The sequence below is a fragment of the Colossoma macropomum genome, unplaced genomic scaffold (genome assembly GCF_904425465.1).
Source record: "Colossoma macropomum unplaced genomic scaffold, Colossoma_macropomum, whole genome shotgun sequence".
Taxonomy (NCBI): Eukaryota; Metazoa; Chordata; class Actinopteri; order Characiformes; family Serrasalmidae; genus Colossoma; species Colossoma macropomum.
In genome coordinates, this window is record NW_023494806.1 from 769,904 (window position 1) to 788,508 (window position 18,605).

Genomic DNA, 18,605 nt, shown 5'->3' on the forward strand with positions numbered 1-18,605 from the left:
TTGGGCACAATCAATACATGAGCAATGTGTACGAGGCTAATTCTCTCCAGCTCCACTGCACCACACACCTACTTTTATTTCATGATCACTTCAGCTGAATCACAAATGGCTCCCTACTCCCTATGTAGTGCAGGTCTTAAAATAATGACTCCAGCTTCCAAACAGTGCATAATATGTCTAATAAAAGGCCATTTGAGATTCAGCCACATGTGCTTAATTCCCTACAGGACATATAGTGCACCGTGTTTGGGTAGAAGTCCCAATTTCATAACTCACATAGTGCACTATGGAGGAAGTAAGGAGCCATTTGGGACTCAGCCGTAGTGTTTAAGGGTTTCTAAGAACCTCACCCTCCATGTAATAAAATGCAATGTATGGTAGCTACTCAGCCTCTCGACCACTGTGTAACAGCTGAGAGCGACGGTCTGAAAGTGTGATACTGCGGTCCTGAAAAAATACTAAAGAAATGTATACAGAAATTTACACAACTTATACAGTGTCAATCCAGAGAATCCCTTTTGGCATACTACTACTACTACTACTACTACTAATAATAATCTTTTCTTGACAGTCGCATGCAGTGCTTTACAAGAAGAAAGGAAGAAAGGAAGTCAATGACAGATTAGATTGAAAAGATAAACACCAAGAGATATGGAATTTTAATTAAGCACCGAATTAATGAGCTGAGGTGTTTATTAAAAGTGAGCTCTGAGCTCGACTGTCTAATAAAAGCTGAACTGAGCTCCACAGTTTAGAAGCAGAATAACTGAAAGAGTCTCTCCACGTTTTCTGTGTTTTACTGAAGGAGTTCAGAAGGTCAGAATCTGCAGATCTGAGATCATAAACAGACATTCAGGAGCTTTAAGGTCATTTAGAGCTTTAAAAACCAGCAGCAGAGCTTTAAACTCTCTCTAACAGATCCAGGCGGTCAGTGCAGCGTGTAACTGGGGTGATATGAGCTCTCTGTGTTGGTGCTGTGAGGATCCGTGCTGCTGAGTTCTGTACGGGTTCTAGAGGATGGACTGTTCTCCAGTAAGAGGTTCATTACAGTGATCAACTCTGCTCTCACATAATAAAAGCTGCTTTAGTGACTGTGTTTACATGCAGATTAAACAGAGCTCAGAGTCTAAGATCACACCCAGGTTTCTACTGCAGGTTTGGTAGATGAAGCTAAAGAGCCGAGATTCTTCTAAAGCAGCTTTCTCTGAATTTGATTACCAACGACCAGTATTTCAGTTTTCTCACGATTTAGTTGTAGAACATTTTGTGAGAAATACATACACAGCTGGTCAGCCTGTCTACAGCTTCTTGATCATCAAAAGAAACAGAAATGTATAATTGTGTGTCATCAGCATAGCTATGAAAATTCATAATATGTACAAAGAGAAAAGCAAAGGCCCTAAAACTGAACCCTGTGGGACTCCACACTCCACAAGGTTCAGTGCCTTTATTTTATGCTGACTGAGCCACAGGTACTATAATTCTGTGTTTATTGAAAGGTTTATATATATGTAGATATGCAAATGATGTTAAATATAGCAAAACAAATTCCTAATACATAATTTATATGGTGAATAAATGAGATTGTGATTGTGATAAAGCTCCACTCTCTGTGGGGAAGAGGATAATTAACTTTGGCACTGTCGTCCTTGGGGATGTTTTAAAAATCAATTCCAGCTTTCCAGTGATCCATTTCCCTCCGCATTCACAGACACCATCGCACATGCTATTCACAGCTTTCTGCCAGAGCAACAATAAGCTGCCACCTGTTTCACTGCTTTATATAGAGCTTTCAGTGTGACTGAATCCCTTCTATTACTGCGAGGAACAGAGATACCACACCGACAGACAGATCTCAGAGTTAACCCTCAATAAATCACGCTGCAAAATTAGATTCCTTTCCTTTTATAAAGCACTGCATTGTGTTATAGCTGTATGAGTGGAGAGAGCACGCTCTGTCAGAATCTATTTATCATTTCCAATAATTCAACAACAATGAGCCTCATTCTCCAATATCTTCCTAAGTTTGCTCTTAAATGTGTTCTTGAGAAAGGTTCTACGAAAAAGTCTCCATGAGATTCAGGACGTGTTAAAGCGCAGAACTGTTCTCACCTTTGTGCTCTTGAGTGTGTGTAGATTCTGTTCTTACCGAAGAACAAATCCCAGATAAGAGAACACTGGTGAATGTCAGAATCTTAGTCAAAACTGCTAAAGTGGCTTTTAAGAAGAAATTTCTTCTTAATAATAGTTGGTGAATGAATTTTGAAAGCAGAACCTGAACATGAAGATCCTGTGATCTCCACAGAATGTTTCCATCTTTCTTCACCGACATCCAGTAAGAGCAACAGTGTCTGCATGTTGCAACCAATTAGTGCATTTATCATAAGCTCACCGGACAACAAATTAGCCAGCTGTGACTGAAACGTACCCAATAGCGCGTAAAACCTGCACAAGCACGAATAACAGCTGCGATTTGATTCGGCATGAAATGGATACGTTTCTGGATGTAGGCGACATCAATGTTCAGCCACTCCCGCATCAAAGAATTGCAGTTTGGCCAAATTTCGTAGATGCTTTCCCTGGAGTCGTTGTTCCAGGTCGTCCCAAAGATTTTTAAGAGGACACAAATCTGGGGATTTTGCAAATTCAGCTGCTTCCTTCACACTGTGGCCTTTGGTGCCCAAATGCAATAACTCCTTTTTGCCAATCATTGACATGCTAGACCGCTTTGCAACCCATTTTCCACACACTGAACAAGATATTCTCTGTGCTGTACCACCTCTTCTCAATCTATGAATCCTGTCACACACCTGCAGGTATTTCTAGCCCGATCATCCTCATGCAACGAAATCTGCAGGAGCCTGAAGTTACTACAACCTTAAACACGCAAGGTGACTAATTTTTTTTCCGGGGATGCCAACATCAAATACCTGCTGGTATCGTGTGACGTAAACCGAGCATAGCTACTGTGCCCCGGATGTGATTTCTTCTGTAGCTGTGCTGCTGCTGAAAGAGACAGATGAGGATCAAAACTATGAAACCTACTTTACTTACAGCTGTATAGAAGAGCTTTTCTGACAGGGAACTAAACCTCCACTGCAGCGCTGCTCGATCAGAGATCACTGATGTAGCAGAGCGAGATAACGACCTTCATGTAACATCAGATTTAATGATTTAACTGTTAAGGCTGCACTAATTTACACTAACAGCTACTTCATTCTAAGTAGGTTACTCAGTATGGTATCAGATGGTATGGGAAATGTACTCACAGTGGGTCTGAGAAAATGGTATCGATGCATCTCTAATATATACAGTCAATGAATCCATATTATATGTATATCATATACAGTCAATGAGTGTATGTTTCACACATAATCAATAAGTGTATATATCATTTATACAGTCAATGAGAGCACATATTATATGTATCATATATACAGTCAATGAGTGTATATATCATGTATATAATAAATACATTCAATGATATATGACCATGGTCAAAGAAGAACATGTTTTGTTGAAAAATAAATACATAAATAAATAAATAAATAACACATTTTCTACAGAGAAAACGTTTAAATATGAAAATTTTCTGAAAATCTTAGTGCACAATTTCTAATTATTTAGTTTTACATATTGTGCCATAGCTTCTGCATGACTTATTTTTTACAATATATGAAACTCATCAAATAAGCAGTAACTGTGCATTTTACTCTATTAATTAAACGCAATTACTTAATTTCTGTCACAGAGGAAACCAGCGTAGACCCAGAGTTCCATGGCACGCTGCTCCCACTGCCACTGCTTTCTATTAGGCTCTACTAGTCATTTGTCTTGTTGACTAGTTTATCAGTATCTACACTGACCCCTGCTGACCTTATTAAGGGGAAAAATCTGCCCTGATCTGTGTAGTAAATACCTCTCACTTCATTAACTCACACTAATTGATTCCCACTTTATAACGAATGTATGTGTTCAGAGAGACCAAAGCGTGATCGATAGCGTTTCTGGCTTTACTGGGTGAATATTGATCAGTATTGCAAGTGAAAGAAGCCATTCAGGGCCCATGATGTATCTTAAAGTGATGGTTTGGCCTGTGCCCCCCGCCCTTACCTTAAATGTAGCCAATAAGCCAAGACATGTTTAAAGTCTGAAGTTTGTTTCTTTGGTTTTAGCACTGGAGCGATGAGGCTAACGTAGCTAATCAGTAATGGAATCTCATACCTCGCCAATTAGCCTGGGGTCTAAATCACTGCCTTACACCATGCAAAAATGTCAATACTGTTGTTATAGTATGTGTATGCTAGAAGAGATGTCCCACCAGCGCCAAGTTCCTTTAGTTCTTCATTTCAATCAATCTAAACAAGCTAGCAATGCTGATCAGCTCTGCTCAATCATCATCCTGTATTCAAGTCTCAGTACCAACACGGCTCCTTAACCCTGACGGTATTTTCTTGATTTTTGCATATCTTCTTAAATGTGCCTTTGAAGGCTCTTGCATACAACATGATACCCACATTTTATATATCAAAATATTCAGAACAATCTCAGGCTCTTTTGACCCGGAGCACCGTGTACAGAGATAATCCCACCCTAAAGCTGAAAAAAATAAAATCCAGTTTTAGAACTTTTTAATATCACTTGTGAAAACACAGCTTTACTCATGTGGATGAACTGTTTGTCTTAAAATGGGTTTTAAGTTCAAAAAAGTAGTAGAATGTATGAATAAAATAGTATTTTAATGTTCTCATCACTACTTTCCAAAACTACTTTCAGTGGCTGCGAATGTTTTACACAACACAAGTGTCGCGCATGTGCTGCATGTTAATGGCTTGAACCTGCTAGAGTGAAACAGCTGGCGTGAAACTGTGGCTCTGTGCATGACAGATATTATTGGTGTTGGCGACCATCACACTTTGTGATAAGGGGAGAGGGAGGACCACCCTACCCCAGGTTACGGATGGCTGTGGCATCACTGAGCAGTGAACTCACAAAACTTGATATACGGCTTTCAACTCTTGTAAGCTTCCTGCTGTTGCTGATGAAGCATAAAACACACAGCAGTGTTGGGCCTCGTTACACGGCTACTGCATTAACCTCTTCAACTTCTTGAGACCACCGGTGGTTCCAAAACGCTCATATTCTCCATAACTTTCATATTTCATAAGCTACATTCTAAAGGTGGGGGTCGTATGAGAGCTGTAACTGTCTTCTTTCCAGTCAAATAGATGGGTGATGTAATTTTAAACCCTTATAATAAAAGAAGCTGAACTCAGTTTTTTGTTCTACTGAAAGTCGACCCATTTTCCACAAATCTGGGCTATAAACTATAAACAGATGGCGTCTCTTCAGTGATCTGATCTGTAAATATTATTTTTATAAAATAATACAAAGAGCGTCTAAGGTTTTTGGCTTTCGGCAGTAAATTGTAAGCATATAGTGTATCATAAAACACATGTTCTGTTAATTTGAGGGGAACTTTTACAAAAAATTTATAAATAAATAAATAAAATAAAAATGTACATTTATTTCATGCAGTTACTCAATAATTTGCCTTACTATTTGGCCATGTAAATTCAGATGGACAAACCTAAATATACCCTGGTGAAGTGAAGATGACTTAGCTTTAGCTTAGCACCAAAACTGTAGGCCTTCCTTAAACCGTGTGGGGTTGAGGAATCTCTAATAGTCTTGAATACGTGGTTACTGACTCTGCATGATACCTTGCTCTCTATTAACAAGTACAAATGTATGCTAATGACAAATTGATTTGCGTCCATAGTTTTGTTCATTTGCATTGGAAGAACTGTGTGCTAGCCGTCACTCTCGCTAACTGCTTATGCTGTTGTTTATGGGGACTCACTACGTTGGACAAACTGCTACCACTAAGAAAGCCTGTACGTTTAATTTACACGTATAGATTTGTTTCTGTAGTGCAGCATGAGCCACCGCTATTGATCTGGACTACTGATGCATTGGCTAGAACATCAGTCTCTCCAGCAGCAGCAGCACCTGCACCGAATCAGGTCTAACCTCATTCTCCACTACAGCCTCTCCTTTCTTCAAAATTCATGAAGAGTAGAACTTCGCCAGTAAAAAATGTGAATGAGACTTTAAACATAGGCCAGTGTGCAATCAGTTGGGGCATTAAGCATCAATTTGGGCCATTCTGAGCCACTTCGGAGAGGTTTTAATCTCCCTCTCTGGCATTTTGCACAATTTAACACACATTAAACTGCAGTCTTGCTGCAGCTGAACCCTCCTAATGTCATTTGTTTCCCATTAACTTCTCTCACCTTCACTCCCTCCTTCCATCTCGCTCTATTTCTGCAGCTTTAGGAACCTCCTGCTTCACCCACCTGCAATAACCGCCGCGCTGAATTCTTAATACCAACTGATGCTAAACATGTAGGCTAATTCAAAACCTGCTGTGGTAACTGAGTTTACGAGTCTCGGGCGTTTAAACTGTTCACTGCTACATGAAAAAGCAGTATGTGGACCAGAAGAAAATGCTTTGGTGTTCCAGGTGGTTGCTCAAACAGACCCAGGTATTATCTAGAACCTGCCTGGGTACTCACTATCAAGACAGCCAAAATAACTATCTAGCACTTAGGATTTTATTCATCACAGTTACCCGGTTAATATATAGAACCTGTTGGGCATTTGTGATTTAGTTAGACTGGCTTGGAAACCCCAAATAATGATCTAGTACTTTAGAATTTGTTCCACACACTTACCTAGGCAATGTCTAGAACCTATCGGGCATTTCGGTATGATTATTTGGAACTTCACCAAAATGGTTAAGCAGTACTTTAGAGTTTGTACCTCACACTTACCTGGTTAATATCTAGAACCTGTTTGGTATTTCAACGTAATTTGTCATGAAACTCCCCATCATGTTACCCAGAATAATGATCTAGTACTTTCCACACACTTGCCTAGGCAATTTCTAGAACCTATTGGACATTTCGTTGTGAACTTTCCGTCATGATACCCAAAATAACTGTGCAGTGTTTGTTCCACACACTTACCCATTTAATATCTAGAACCTGTTGGACATTTCAGTGTGATTTAGTTACACTGCCTTGGAACTCACCATCAAGATACTCCAAATAATTATCTAGTGCTTTTGTAGTTTGTTCTACATACTTAGGAAATATCTAGAACTTATTGGAGAATTTGGTGTGATTTAGTTGGAACTTACTGTCATGATCCCTAAAGTATTTATGTAGTACTTTAGAGTGTGTTCCACACACTTACCCAGTTAATATCTAGAACCTGTCGGACTGCCTTGGAGCTTACCGTCATGATACCCAAAATAATTATCAAGCACTTTAGAGGACCTCACACTTATCCAGTTAATATCTAGAATTTAGGTGTTACCAATATTTTTCTCTAGCTGGCTCTAGAACTGTAAGGGTTTATACTGCATGCCGTTCTATCCTGGCAGCGCTCTGCAGACTGCGGAGGTGAGAACCACGGACTGGGCTGGTCCGTGGGTGGACGTGTGAGGCCGTGAAGTAAACAGGCAGTCATGAATACTCAGTGACCTTTCACCTCAGCGCGGCCGCCGCTCGCAGCGATCACACGCGGGCGTTTTTATGCGGCGTGGCACAAAGCTAATCGCTAAACGTGTACCCATCAATCACTCCGATCCAGCCTGGCAGCTCCACTCCGTCTCGAGGCCCGGCCGGCTCTTTGAGGGAATAATTGGGAAGTGAAACAGAGCGGACTGGCGGCGGCCGTTCGGCACGAATGAGCGCTGGAGCCGATTGAAAGCCTCGGCTTTTCTCAGCGCTGAACCTCCAGCAGCAGGTAATGAGGACAGAAACGACGCGCGGTTTGAATGATTTGCTGTGATCAGCAGAAAAACAGCTGTGGAGAACGTTTAAACTGGACCGACTCACACTGATCACAACTTTAATGCATTCCAGAGAGAGAACCCGCGCTCTCGTCTACAGCTCAGAACTTATTCATTCTAGCTAGGATCCATTCTGAGTGGACAGCAAAGCACATTCACTCTGGATAAGAGCGTCCACTAAATCCTGCAAGTGTAAATGTACGTACACTCTTAAAAAGATGGTTCTTCTAGGGTTCTTTAGTAACCATGAACACTCAAAGAAACATCTGCATGCTCAAAGCGTTCTTTGCATGGTGAAATGGTTCTTCAGATTGATGGAGAATGTGTTGTATATGTTCTAGATAGCACCGGATAGGGTTCTGCTATTGTCACAAGCTTGATAGAGTAACAATAGAACCGTTTAGTTACATCTGTAACCTTCAATACACACACAACTCAACACAGATAATAACTAATACTAATGCATACATACATACATCATCTAAACCGCTTATCCTTCTGGGTCGCGGTGGGGAGCTGGCAGAATACACCCTGGACAGGTCGCCAGTCCATCGCAGGGCAGACAGACAGACATACACATTCACACACGCACTCACACCTGGGGCAATTCAGCATGTCCAATCAGCCTGACTGCATGTGTTTGGACTGTGGGAGGAAACCGGAGTACCCGGAGGAAACCCACACAGACACGGGGAGAACAGGCAAACTCCACACAGAAACGACCCTGGTCACCCGGCCGGGAATCGAACCCAGGCCCTTCTTGCTGTGAGGCGACAGCGCTACCCACTGCGCCACCGTGCCGCCCTGATACTAATACATGCATTTTAAAATATATTGAACAAATCATTTTTGGCCATTTTCACGCACTGCAAAAATATATTTGATAAATACATTTGGAATGTGTGTTTTTTCCATATGAGTAGGGGGGACAAACTGTAACTTGCACTACTGTCTGTTCAAAATAAAGGAACAGAATCATGTGTTTATGCTTTTGGGTGTTTGGACCGAATTTGTACTGAGCCATGGCGTCCAAACTGCGGTGTGAACCGTCTGTGTACCGTATCCCATTCAAGACGTCTGCTGCTACTGTTTTAGCTATGCTAACATAGCCGGAATTTACAGATGACAGTATGTCAGAACCAACCTAACCAAGTCTTTTAAGCTGAGTTCACATTACCAGGCTGAAGTGGCACAAATCCGATTTTTTGCCCTAATGTGACTCAGATCTGATGTTTTCAGAGCTGTGTGGACACAAATCTGATCTTTTCAAATCCGACTGGAGTCATTTTCATATGTGGCCCTAGATCGGATACGTATCTGATTCGTGGCCATGTGACCTTAATGTGACGCTCGGATCGGAATTCATGCGCTTTTTCTCCACTGTGCCATCATTCAGCGTTACCATGGCAGCAGCGCTGAACAGAAGTTAAAGCCTGTAAACGGTGGAAAAGCAGCTCATCTCTCCTTTTTCTCCTTCGTCTCGCTCTAATAATGAAGCTGAGAGCTGATCAGAGTTAATTATCTTCTCAGCGAAGCTCGTTCTGCTCGTTAGTTTGTGCTGATGATGAACGTGATTCATTCACGTGACGTTACTGAGTAGGATGAGCTCATGAGGGTCATTTCAGGACGCCGGTTCATCACATTAATGACAGATTTGAGTCACTTAGCTAAACGAGTGTGAACCATCAAGTCAGAGAGATCGGACTTGCAAAAAAATCGGATTTGAGCAACGAGGCTTGTAATGCGAACGTAGCCTTACTCTGCACCGTTTGAGGCAACTGTGTAGTGATTTAGTCCTGTAGTCACAAACTTCCTACTGCTTACCTACTTACTTGTACGTAAACAAAAACAAGAGTCTGGATGCTAATGGGCGCGTTATGTACAACGCTGGGCTCTAAAACTGATGCGCAGAGTCCTAATCATATCATTTTATGCTAATTTCTGAATAATTCAATTCTGTAATCCTTTTGTGTGGCAAATCATTCATTTGCGCACTCATGCAGCCTTCATTAGCCCTGCTGTGCGAGTTGGCCAACATTATTCAGAGAAAATTAGGAAGAAAAATGACTTTTCGGAGGTTTACAGACAAACAACTCTTCCCCAGCAGTGCTGATGGATATCGGAGCGCACTTGAGGTGACACCTACATATTTTACAGACTGACAGAGCGTAATGTTCAATAAAAGGAATACGTATGAATGGGATCCATAATGGCTAATTTCACATGAATAATTTTTCAGCGGTTTTGTGGCCCAAAGGCTCCATATCCTACATTTCTCATGTATTTTATTTTCCTCCTTGAGACTCACTTATAATATTTGTTTTAAGTAGTGCTTGTATAGTCAAAGACTGACATATGCACATTAACTGTGTTCTGATTGGCTGCCCTGTTTTGTGTTCCATACAAAAAGCAGGCTGGCCTGAAACACTCCTTAGAACTTCCGAGCGAGAGGCGGGGCCATATTGCTGTAGGCTGAATAGGCGGATACATTTAAATGCATTGGTTTTTGTGACATCACAAAAAAAATGGGCAGTTTGTTTTTGATTGACTTGGTGGTGCCGGAGCCACGCCAAGCAAAACGTGTGGCACGGTAATCAAGAGGTTTTCATAAAGTCACTGTGGCGGTGATCAGCGCGTCTTTTTAACGCTGCGGTATTTTCATCTGTGTCCTGTGGGAACAGCCAATCAAAATACATATGCAAATGAGGTCATATATATTAAAAACCCACGCCAAGTGCTCCGATTGGCTGCCAGAATGAACAAGATGAAAGAAACGAAAACAATGAAAGCCAAACTTTTCAAAAACAGCTGCAAATCTGAAAAATTGCTGATAAATTATAGTAAAGTTTTCAGTAAAGATGCTTTTAAATTTTAATGAAGAAACAAAGTGTCAATCAGAAAATGTTGATACTAGAAAAAAATAATTACATAAAATATCAAATTATGACATCTCAAAACTGAATTAAAGGTGCAGTATACAATTTCAATCCAATACACTTCTGGTCAAATTCAGCGAATGTCTCCTCAGTATCTCTAAAAACACAAGACAGGGCAGAGAGAAGGGGAGGGGCTACGTGTTGAACTCCACGCATCGTCAAGAAACAGAGATGGCCGAGAAACAGTGAAAGAGGAGAAGATCTGAAGAACCACAAGAAATAAGTTCAGTTATCCATTATGCTGCTGTACCATTTAAGGTGGAACGGGGAAATTTGAGCAAGAAGCTGGTGAAAAGGAAGCTGACTTGAGCTTCGTCAAGAGTTGAAAGGCTCAATCAACCAACAATCAACAATCATTCTCTAGATTCGTTTACTGCACCTTTGAAGTTGAACACGTGATCATTTTTTGGACACTGACATTCTGAAATTCTGCTGTTTCACCTTTTACTTCCTTTTGTTTTTGATCTCAGGAATTTTAGGTACAGTGGAAGTTAAATCTGCCAATCTGAAATCCTGCTCAAGCACATTTACGGGGAAAACCAAGCGCTTTAGGTGTCATCTTTTGCAGGAGAGTATCAGTATCAGCACAGTGGGTAGCGCTGTCGCCTCACAGCAAGAACGGCCTGGGTTCGATTCCCGGCCGGGCGACCAGGGTCGTTCCTGTGTGGAGTTTGCCTGTTCTCCCTGTGTCTGCATGGGTTTCCTCCCACAGTCCAAAAACATGCAGTCAGGCTGACTGGACATGCTGAATTGCCCCTAGGTGTGTGTGAATGTCTGTCTGTCTGTCTGTCTGCCCTGCGATGGACTGGTGACCTGTCCAGGGTGTATCCTGCCTTCTGCCCAATGACAGCTGGGATAGGCTCCAGCACCCCACCACGACCCAGAAGGATAAGCGGTTTAGATGATGTATGTATGTACTGATGAATGTAAATGAAGAAAAGGTACAGTGACGCCTCACATCGCACAAGCGTTAAAACACTCTGTTAATCCTCGTTTATCAATCAGTAAAACCTGTTACTACCACATTTTTCGCTATAAACATCACAAATCTGACACTGGCTGTGTTTACATGCAGAGATTTTTGCCAATCCAACTGAATACATTCCGATTATAGATTCAGACTGAGGTGTTTATTCTCACTCTACTCAACAATCTGATGAAAATCTTTGTTTTCATGCTCACTACAACTAATCTGATCCAGAATGATGCGCTTGCATAGAGAACCACTTAGAGTAAACATTACCATGACAACCACCATCACGTGAGTCCAGTCAGAGTGAGATGAGCAGCAGCACTTGTGTTTTTAAGTGCTTTAAAATGATGTCAGACTCAGGAAAACGTCCTTCACATGTCCTTATTAAAGAAGGCCGAGAGGAAGACGTCGTGTTCTGAGACACATAAGATGGACGTCCGTCCCACCGCCGTCTTTTAAAGACCAGAGCATAAACTTCGTCTCCTCTGCAGACCAGTTTCTGCTCCGCCATGTTGAATGGTATAAACTTTCACTATGACGGGACGAACATGATCAGAACGGACTTAAACTTTCCGATAGGGAATGTAATCAGATACAGGCGTTTACACGGATATTATTCTTCTATTTAACGGATTATTTACAGGATTACCCACCTCGATCAGTCGGATAGAAACTGCATTCCGAATGGGCTCAACTGAGGTGTTTACATGGACGTATTCTATTCCGATTGAGCTCTTAGTCGGATTATTAACGGATTATTAGGCTGCATGTAAACGTGGCTAATGTGTTTTATGAATCTGGCCTGATTGACTCAAATGAAATTTTAGTTTCCATATGTGGGCTGTTTGGAGCAAATGGTATATTTTGAACTAATGATTGCACAGTGTACTAAACTGTTTTATTTGAACCAGCCCTGTGACCGGAAGGTCGCTGGTTCGATCTGCTGAGCTGACAGTATGTGACTGAGGTGCCCTTGAGCAAGGCACCTAGCCCCCAACTGCTCCCTGGGCACCGCAGATAGGGCTGCCCATCACTCCAGGCAAGTGTACTCACTGCCCCCTAGTGTGTGTGTTCACTAGTGTGTATGTGGTGTTTCACTGCACGGATGGGTTAAATGTGGAGGTGAAATTTCTCGGTTGTGGGACTAATAAGGGTCTCTTAATCTTAAAAAAAAGAGAAATGTTTTCCCAGTATCACTCTTGAAAATAATTGTTCTTCAAGAGTTCTTTAGTAGAGAAAACGGTTCTATATAGAACCATGAATGCTCAAAGAAGATGGAGAATGTGTTGTACATGTTCTATATCACACCAAACAAATCCAGACGTTCTTCTTTGAGCATTAATGGTGCCCTGAACAGCGTTTTGCTATTGTTACAGTGTCACTCCTGTAACAATTGAAGAACTTTTTCGGGTTCCCTTCAAAGAACCATCTACAGCACATTCTCCATCAATCTGAAGAACCATTTAATGATGTGAAGAACCCTTTAATCATGCAATGAGCATTCATGGTTCTATATAGAACTATTTTCTTTACTAAAGAACCCTAGAACATCTTTTTAACATCTGTTTAAGTGTGTATAGAATCATGAACACTCAAGGAACCCTTTGCACGTTTTTTATATGGTGAAACGGTTTTTCAGATTGATCGGAAACGTGTTGTATATGGTTTGATACAGCGCCAAAAAGGGTTCTGCTATTGTTATGATGTCAAGCTTATAACAATAGAAGAACGCTATTTGGTGCTATATAGAACCATTTTCAAAAGGGTTGAATATGGAACCAAATACAACAAACAAATGCAAACAAATGGTGAGGGAAAAACTCGATTCTTAGATGCATCGCGATGCGGACGTGAACGATTCTGAATCGATTCATAAATGTCAAAAATCGATTTTTTAAATATTTAATTTATAATGTAATGTTGACAGAACGCAAAAGGCGGAACTTGGAAGTGGGGAAGTGCAGCGCCCGGACAGTCTGTGGCGGCACATAACAAAAACACAACTGGATGAGCGAGAAATCCGACCGGCTCCCTCTGCATTAAAGCCAGGTTAGGTCAGGAGTCACAACACAAATGATAAGAAGAGCCAAACCACTCAAAAATCAAGCCACCTTGGGAGCCACAACACAATGTCCAGTATGTCTCAGTGTGTGCTGATGTCCTAGTTTAGGCTAAACAATATAAACGAGAGCGCAGATTTACTTCGCTCTGCTTTAAGCTTTAATAGCCGCTTTTCTCCGCCAGAAAACTTTACTCAAAACTAGATCAGCTTATTGTAAAATGTCTCTCAGCGTTCGACTGTTTTCCGAGGCTGAAGTCGCTTTTTATTCTCCAGCTTCTTGTTCGAATTTTTCCGTTCCACCTTAAATCTGACCGAGGCGCCGAATGTAAATGCGGCACCATTTAAGGTGGAATGGGACAATTCGAAAGAGAAGCGACTTCATCTTCACAGCTGTTTAGTGTTTGACAGTCTCTCGCTGCAGATTTAACGTACCAGGAAACCAACTGCACTGCTTATAAATGCGAATAACGCATCGCTGCTATGTGACCTGCAGTCTGCACAGTCGTTGCGAAACAGGGCTTTTCGCGCTAGGTTGCACACATCCCGTCTCGAAGATACTTTACTGACACAGCGACCCCCCCCTCTCTACAACGAGACCAAAACCGAAGTTATAAAATCACTACTATGGGCCGGACGGCTGTAACGTGCTGCGTGGACATCCCAAATGTTAACTGTGCATTTTATCGCAGATGAGTGGCAGCAGCGTCTCATGTGCTCCAAACAAGAGCAGTGAATGAGAGACTTCCAGTTCCTCTGAATCATAATCGAATCGTGAGGTGCCTAGAGATTCCCACCCCACAACACATTCTCCATCAATCTGAAGAACCATTTCACCATGCAGAGAACCACTTAATCCTGCAAATGGTTTATTGAGTCTTCGTGGTTCTATACAGAACCACTGTCCTTCAATAAAGAACATCTAAAGAATCATCTTTTTTAAGCATGTAGGGTCCTTTAAGTAGAATAGATTTTATTTTGAGTAGAACTTGAAGGAAAGTTATTGTTGTGTGTACAGAATAACATTTTTATTGTTTTCATATTTTTTTGATGCCAAAACAAACTGAAAAGTGTCTGAAGTGCAGATTCAAATGAACTGATTTAATAACTAACTGTATAATTCCACATATAAATTATGCAATTCCACTTGAACAGCACAGCAAAATGGCAGTAAGACTCCAGACTTACAATAGCTGTGTTTTCTCTCAGAAGCTGGACTGATAAATGCTCTATGTGAACTTATTACACAGTGCGAGCTGAGAAGATGAACTCCACCTGCGCAGTAATGAATCTGAAAGCGGTTCTAGCAAAGAAGCTTTGGAGTGAATGAAAGCATTTTCATCTAAATAACTCTCATCTTCTCTCCCTTTCAAGGACGTTCCACTCCAGTAAAGGGAAGAATTTCGTGAATTTAAACAGACCCCCTCCAACTCAGCGGCGGCTTCTAGCGTTAAATTTCACCCACTGCTGCTTTTAAAGAGGAATCTGCATTCTGCGAATGCTCAAACACCTCTATAGCCCTTCTGCCACTGCAGTTCAGCACCGAAAAAAGGAAAGGAAAGCTTATTTTCTCTTCCTCCAGGCTGCACATTTCCTAGTGGAACCAGAAATCCAGACGTTCTGTTGACCCCTGAAGCGGTCTGAGGTCTTGGGAAAAGGAACAGAGGGAAATGTGATTAAGCATTTGCCCGAATTCTGCATGTTTGTAGATGAAATTAATCATAATTTCATGTGAAACTACAGTCTCGCTTTCTAATTACTACGAGGATCTAATGTCCTGAAACAGTGCTGAAATTACGCAAACAAAAGCATGATATTATTCACTGATGTTCACAGACCAGTGGTGAACTGTGACTGTTAGAGCTCGGCCTTCAGTTTAGCCCATAAACACCAAAACTTGGCTAAAAATCAAGAAAAAAAAAACAATTTTTGAAATTTCTGCTAGCGCCCCTATGGGATGTCTAATGTAGCTCTAACGCTGAAATACACAAAAATTTGAAGATGGTAAAAGTCATTCCTTGTGTTTTATCTAAAGTCTGTAACAGACATTATCATGTATCTGAGCTTGTGTGTATCAGTGTTACAGTGACTCAGTAAAGAGTCCTCCATAGAGCTGCCGCCACTGTTTTACATTCCCAACAACTAACCGGAACACTGCTTAGACTACAGCTCGTATTTACAATCAGTGACAGACCTAGAACCATGGCTGACTTATTTTTCCATCCATCCATCCATCCACCCACCTATCATAACCATTCACATTTCAAAACATCCATCCCTCCATAATAATCTTCCATCCATCCTTACATCTTTCCATCCACCCATTAATGATCCACTCACCTAACACCTGTCATCCCTCCAATCATTCATCTATCCACTTATCATAAACATTCATCCATCCATCCATCCATCCACCCACCCATCTATCTATCCTTTTACCCATCCATCCATCCACCAATCTATTATAATCATCCATATTTCAAAACATCCATCCATCCATTATAATCTTCCGTCCATTCATACATCTACCCATCCATCCACCTATCAATGATCCATGCACCTATCCATCTATCCACCTATCATAATCATCTCTCCATCTATCCATCCACCCCTCTATCCATCCATCCATCATAAGGGCTGGAGGTTAGGGAACCAGCCTTGTGACCGGAAGGTCGCCGGTTCGATCCCCTGAGCTGACAGTACGTGACTGAAGTGCCCTTGAGCAAGACACCTAACCACCAACTGCTCCCCAAGCGCTGTGGATAGGGCTGCCCACCGCTCCGGGCAAGTGTGCTCACTGCCCCCTAGTGTGTATTTTCACTAGTGTGCATGTATGTGGGTGTTTCACTGCACGGATGGGTTAAATGTGGAGGTCTAATTCCTCTGTGTGCAAAACACAGCTGGCTAATGGTTCTGAATTCTATTTTATTCTTCTATTTCCCTCCATGTATCTGTCCATCCATCTGTCCACCTATCATAACCATTCATCCTTCCATGTATCCATCATAACCATCCATCCACCTATCATAACAGTCCATCCATCCACCTGCCATGTCCTTCCATGAAGCTAATATGAGAACAGTGCAGTATGTAATGTTGATCCAGTTCTGAGAAGGTGCTGATGATACATTAGTCAAAGTTTAAATGTAATTACGGTGTTTTGGTGTTTCTCCAACCGTTCATACATACCTCAGGCCATTAGTGAACAAGGGATTGGAGGATAGATTGGTGGATAGACAGATTAATCCATCCATCAACCAACAAACATCATTCACCCATCATACCCAGCCATTCATACATCTATTGTCCCATGAATCCATCCATTCATTTCACTACTCAACTATCCATCTACCATCCCTCCATTTGTCTGTCCATCATACCCACACATCCATGCTTCCGACCCTCTGTCCATCCTTTCATTATCCATCCAGCTACCAATAAATACATTCACATTTCTAAAGTCCCTTGGTCACTAATGACCTGAAGAACGCGCAAACAGTTCACACGACAACCCGAAAGTGACTCCAGCATCCCAAAGAGAATAAAGCAGATTAAACACTACAGCAGGCCAACTAAACCTGAGAGAAGCCTGTAGGTGAAATCAGAACCCGACCCGGAACCTTCTCCGCATTACTGTCTAACATTAAAATGAACAGTTATGAGCCATATCCTCTACGGAGCTCACAGCGAAATCTGTATTCAGTCTCGGTTTGACCACAGTGCTACTCACCCTCATTCCAAGTTCAATATTTTCCCCTCCATAAACCTCCATGCCCGGATCGAGAAGTCCAATTTCTCCAAAGTACTCACGGTCCACCACAAACGAGCAGCCGATCATGGCAGGAGTCCTGGTTAAAGAGAGAGAGGAATAGAGAAATGCACTTTATAGCTTTTACTGGTCTGAAAAACAATCTGAACTTCATAAAAGACTCATCAGGTGCTTCTCAATAAAGCAAAAAAAAAATAAAATAAAATAAAATAAAATCACAAACCGTTAGCAAGTTCAACACTGTGCATACAGGAGCGTTCCACCTCCAGGCAGACCTGCAGGCACTTCTACAACCAGCTCCATCTTCAACTCACCACTACAAGAGCCTTCATCATTTTAAAGACATTATTCAGTAAAAATCTAATTTATCTGATATCCCAGATACAGCTGACTGATAAAGACGCGTTTGGTGTCTGAACGATGCTTATTTAGTTTTAGCACTGGAGCTTTGAGGCTAATATAGCTAACAAGTAATGGAAGCTTATGTACACCAATTAGCACAGTGCTAACTGCATGACTGTAAGTGTAAAATATATATTTCCCTGAAGGATTTCTTTAAATTAGAAGGATGGATCCATCTACCGATCCACCTGTCATAACCATCCTTTCACCCACCATCAATCCATCCGTCCATCCTTCCATTCCTCCACCAATCTACCTGTCCATCTATCATAACCATCATCCACGCACCCATCCATAAACCCACCCACCCCACTCACTCATCCATCCATCCATCTACCAACCCACCATATCATAACCACGCACATCCATCTACCATTCATTCATCCATGCACCCACGCATTCTTCCATCCATCCCCCAATCCACCTGTCGTAACCATGCATCTTTGCACCCACCATCCATCCCTCTACCAATCTACCAGTCCATCTATCATAACCATGCATTCATTCATCCACTCACCCACCCATCCATAAATCCATCCACCCCACTCACGCATCCATCCATCAACCCACCCATCTACCACGCCCATCTATCCACCAATCATTCA

At 41.7% G+C, this 18,605-nt stretch overlaps 1 protein-coding gene across 1 annotated transcript in view; it reads right to left on the reverse strand.

Annotated features, from left to right (window-relative positions):
- The window catches only part of galnt9 (polypeptide N-acetylgalactosaminyltransferase 9), a 129,975-nt gene that overhangs the window by 27,331 nt on the left and 84,039 nt on the right, over positions 1-18,605 (reverse strand). The window contains exon 6 of the mRNA XM_036598955.1: positions 17,560-17,677. Within this exon, the coding sequence (XP_036454848.1) occupies positions 17,560-17,677 (118 nt within the window). The remainder of the gene's footprint in view (positions 1-17,559; positions 17,678-18,605) is intronic.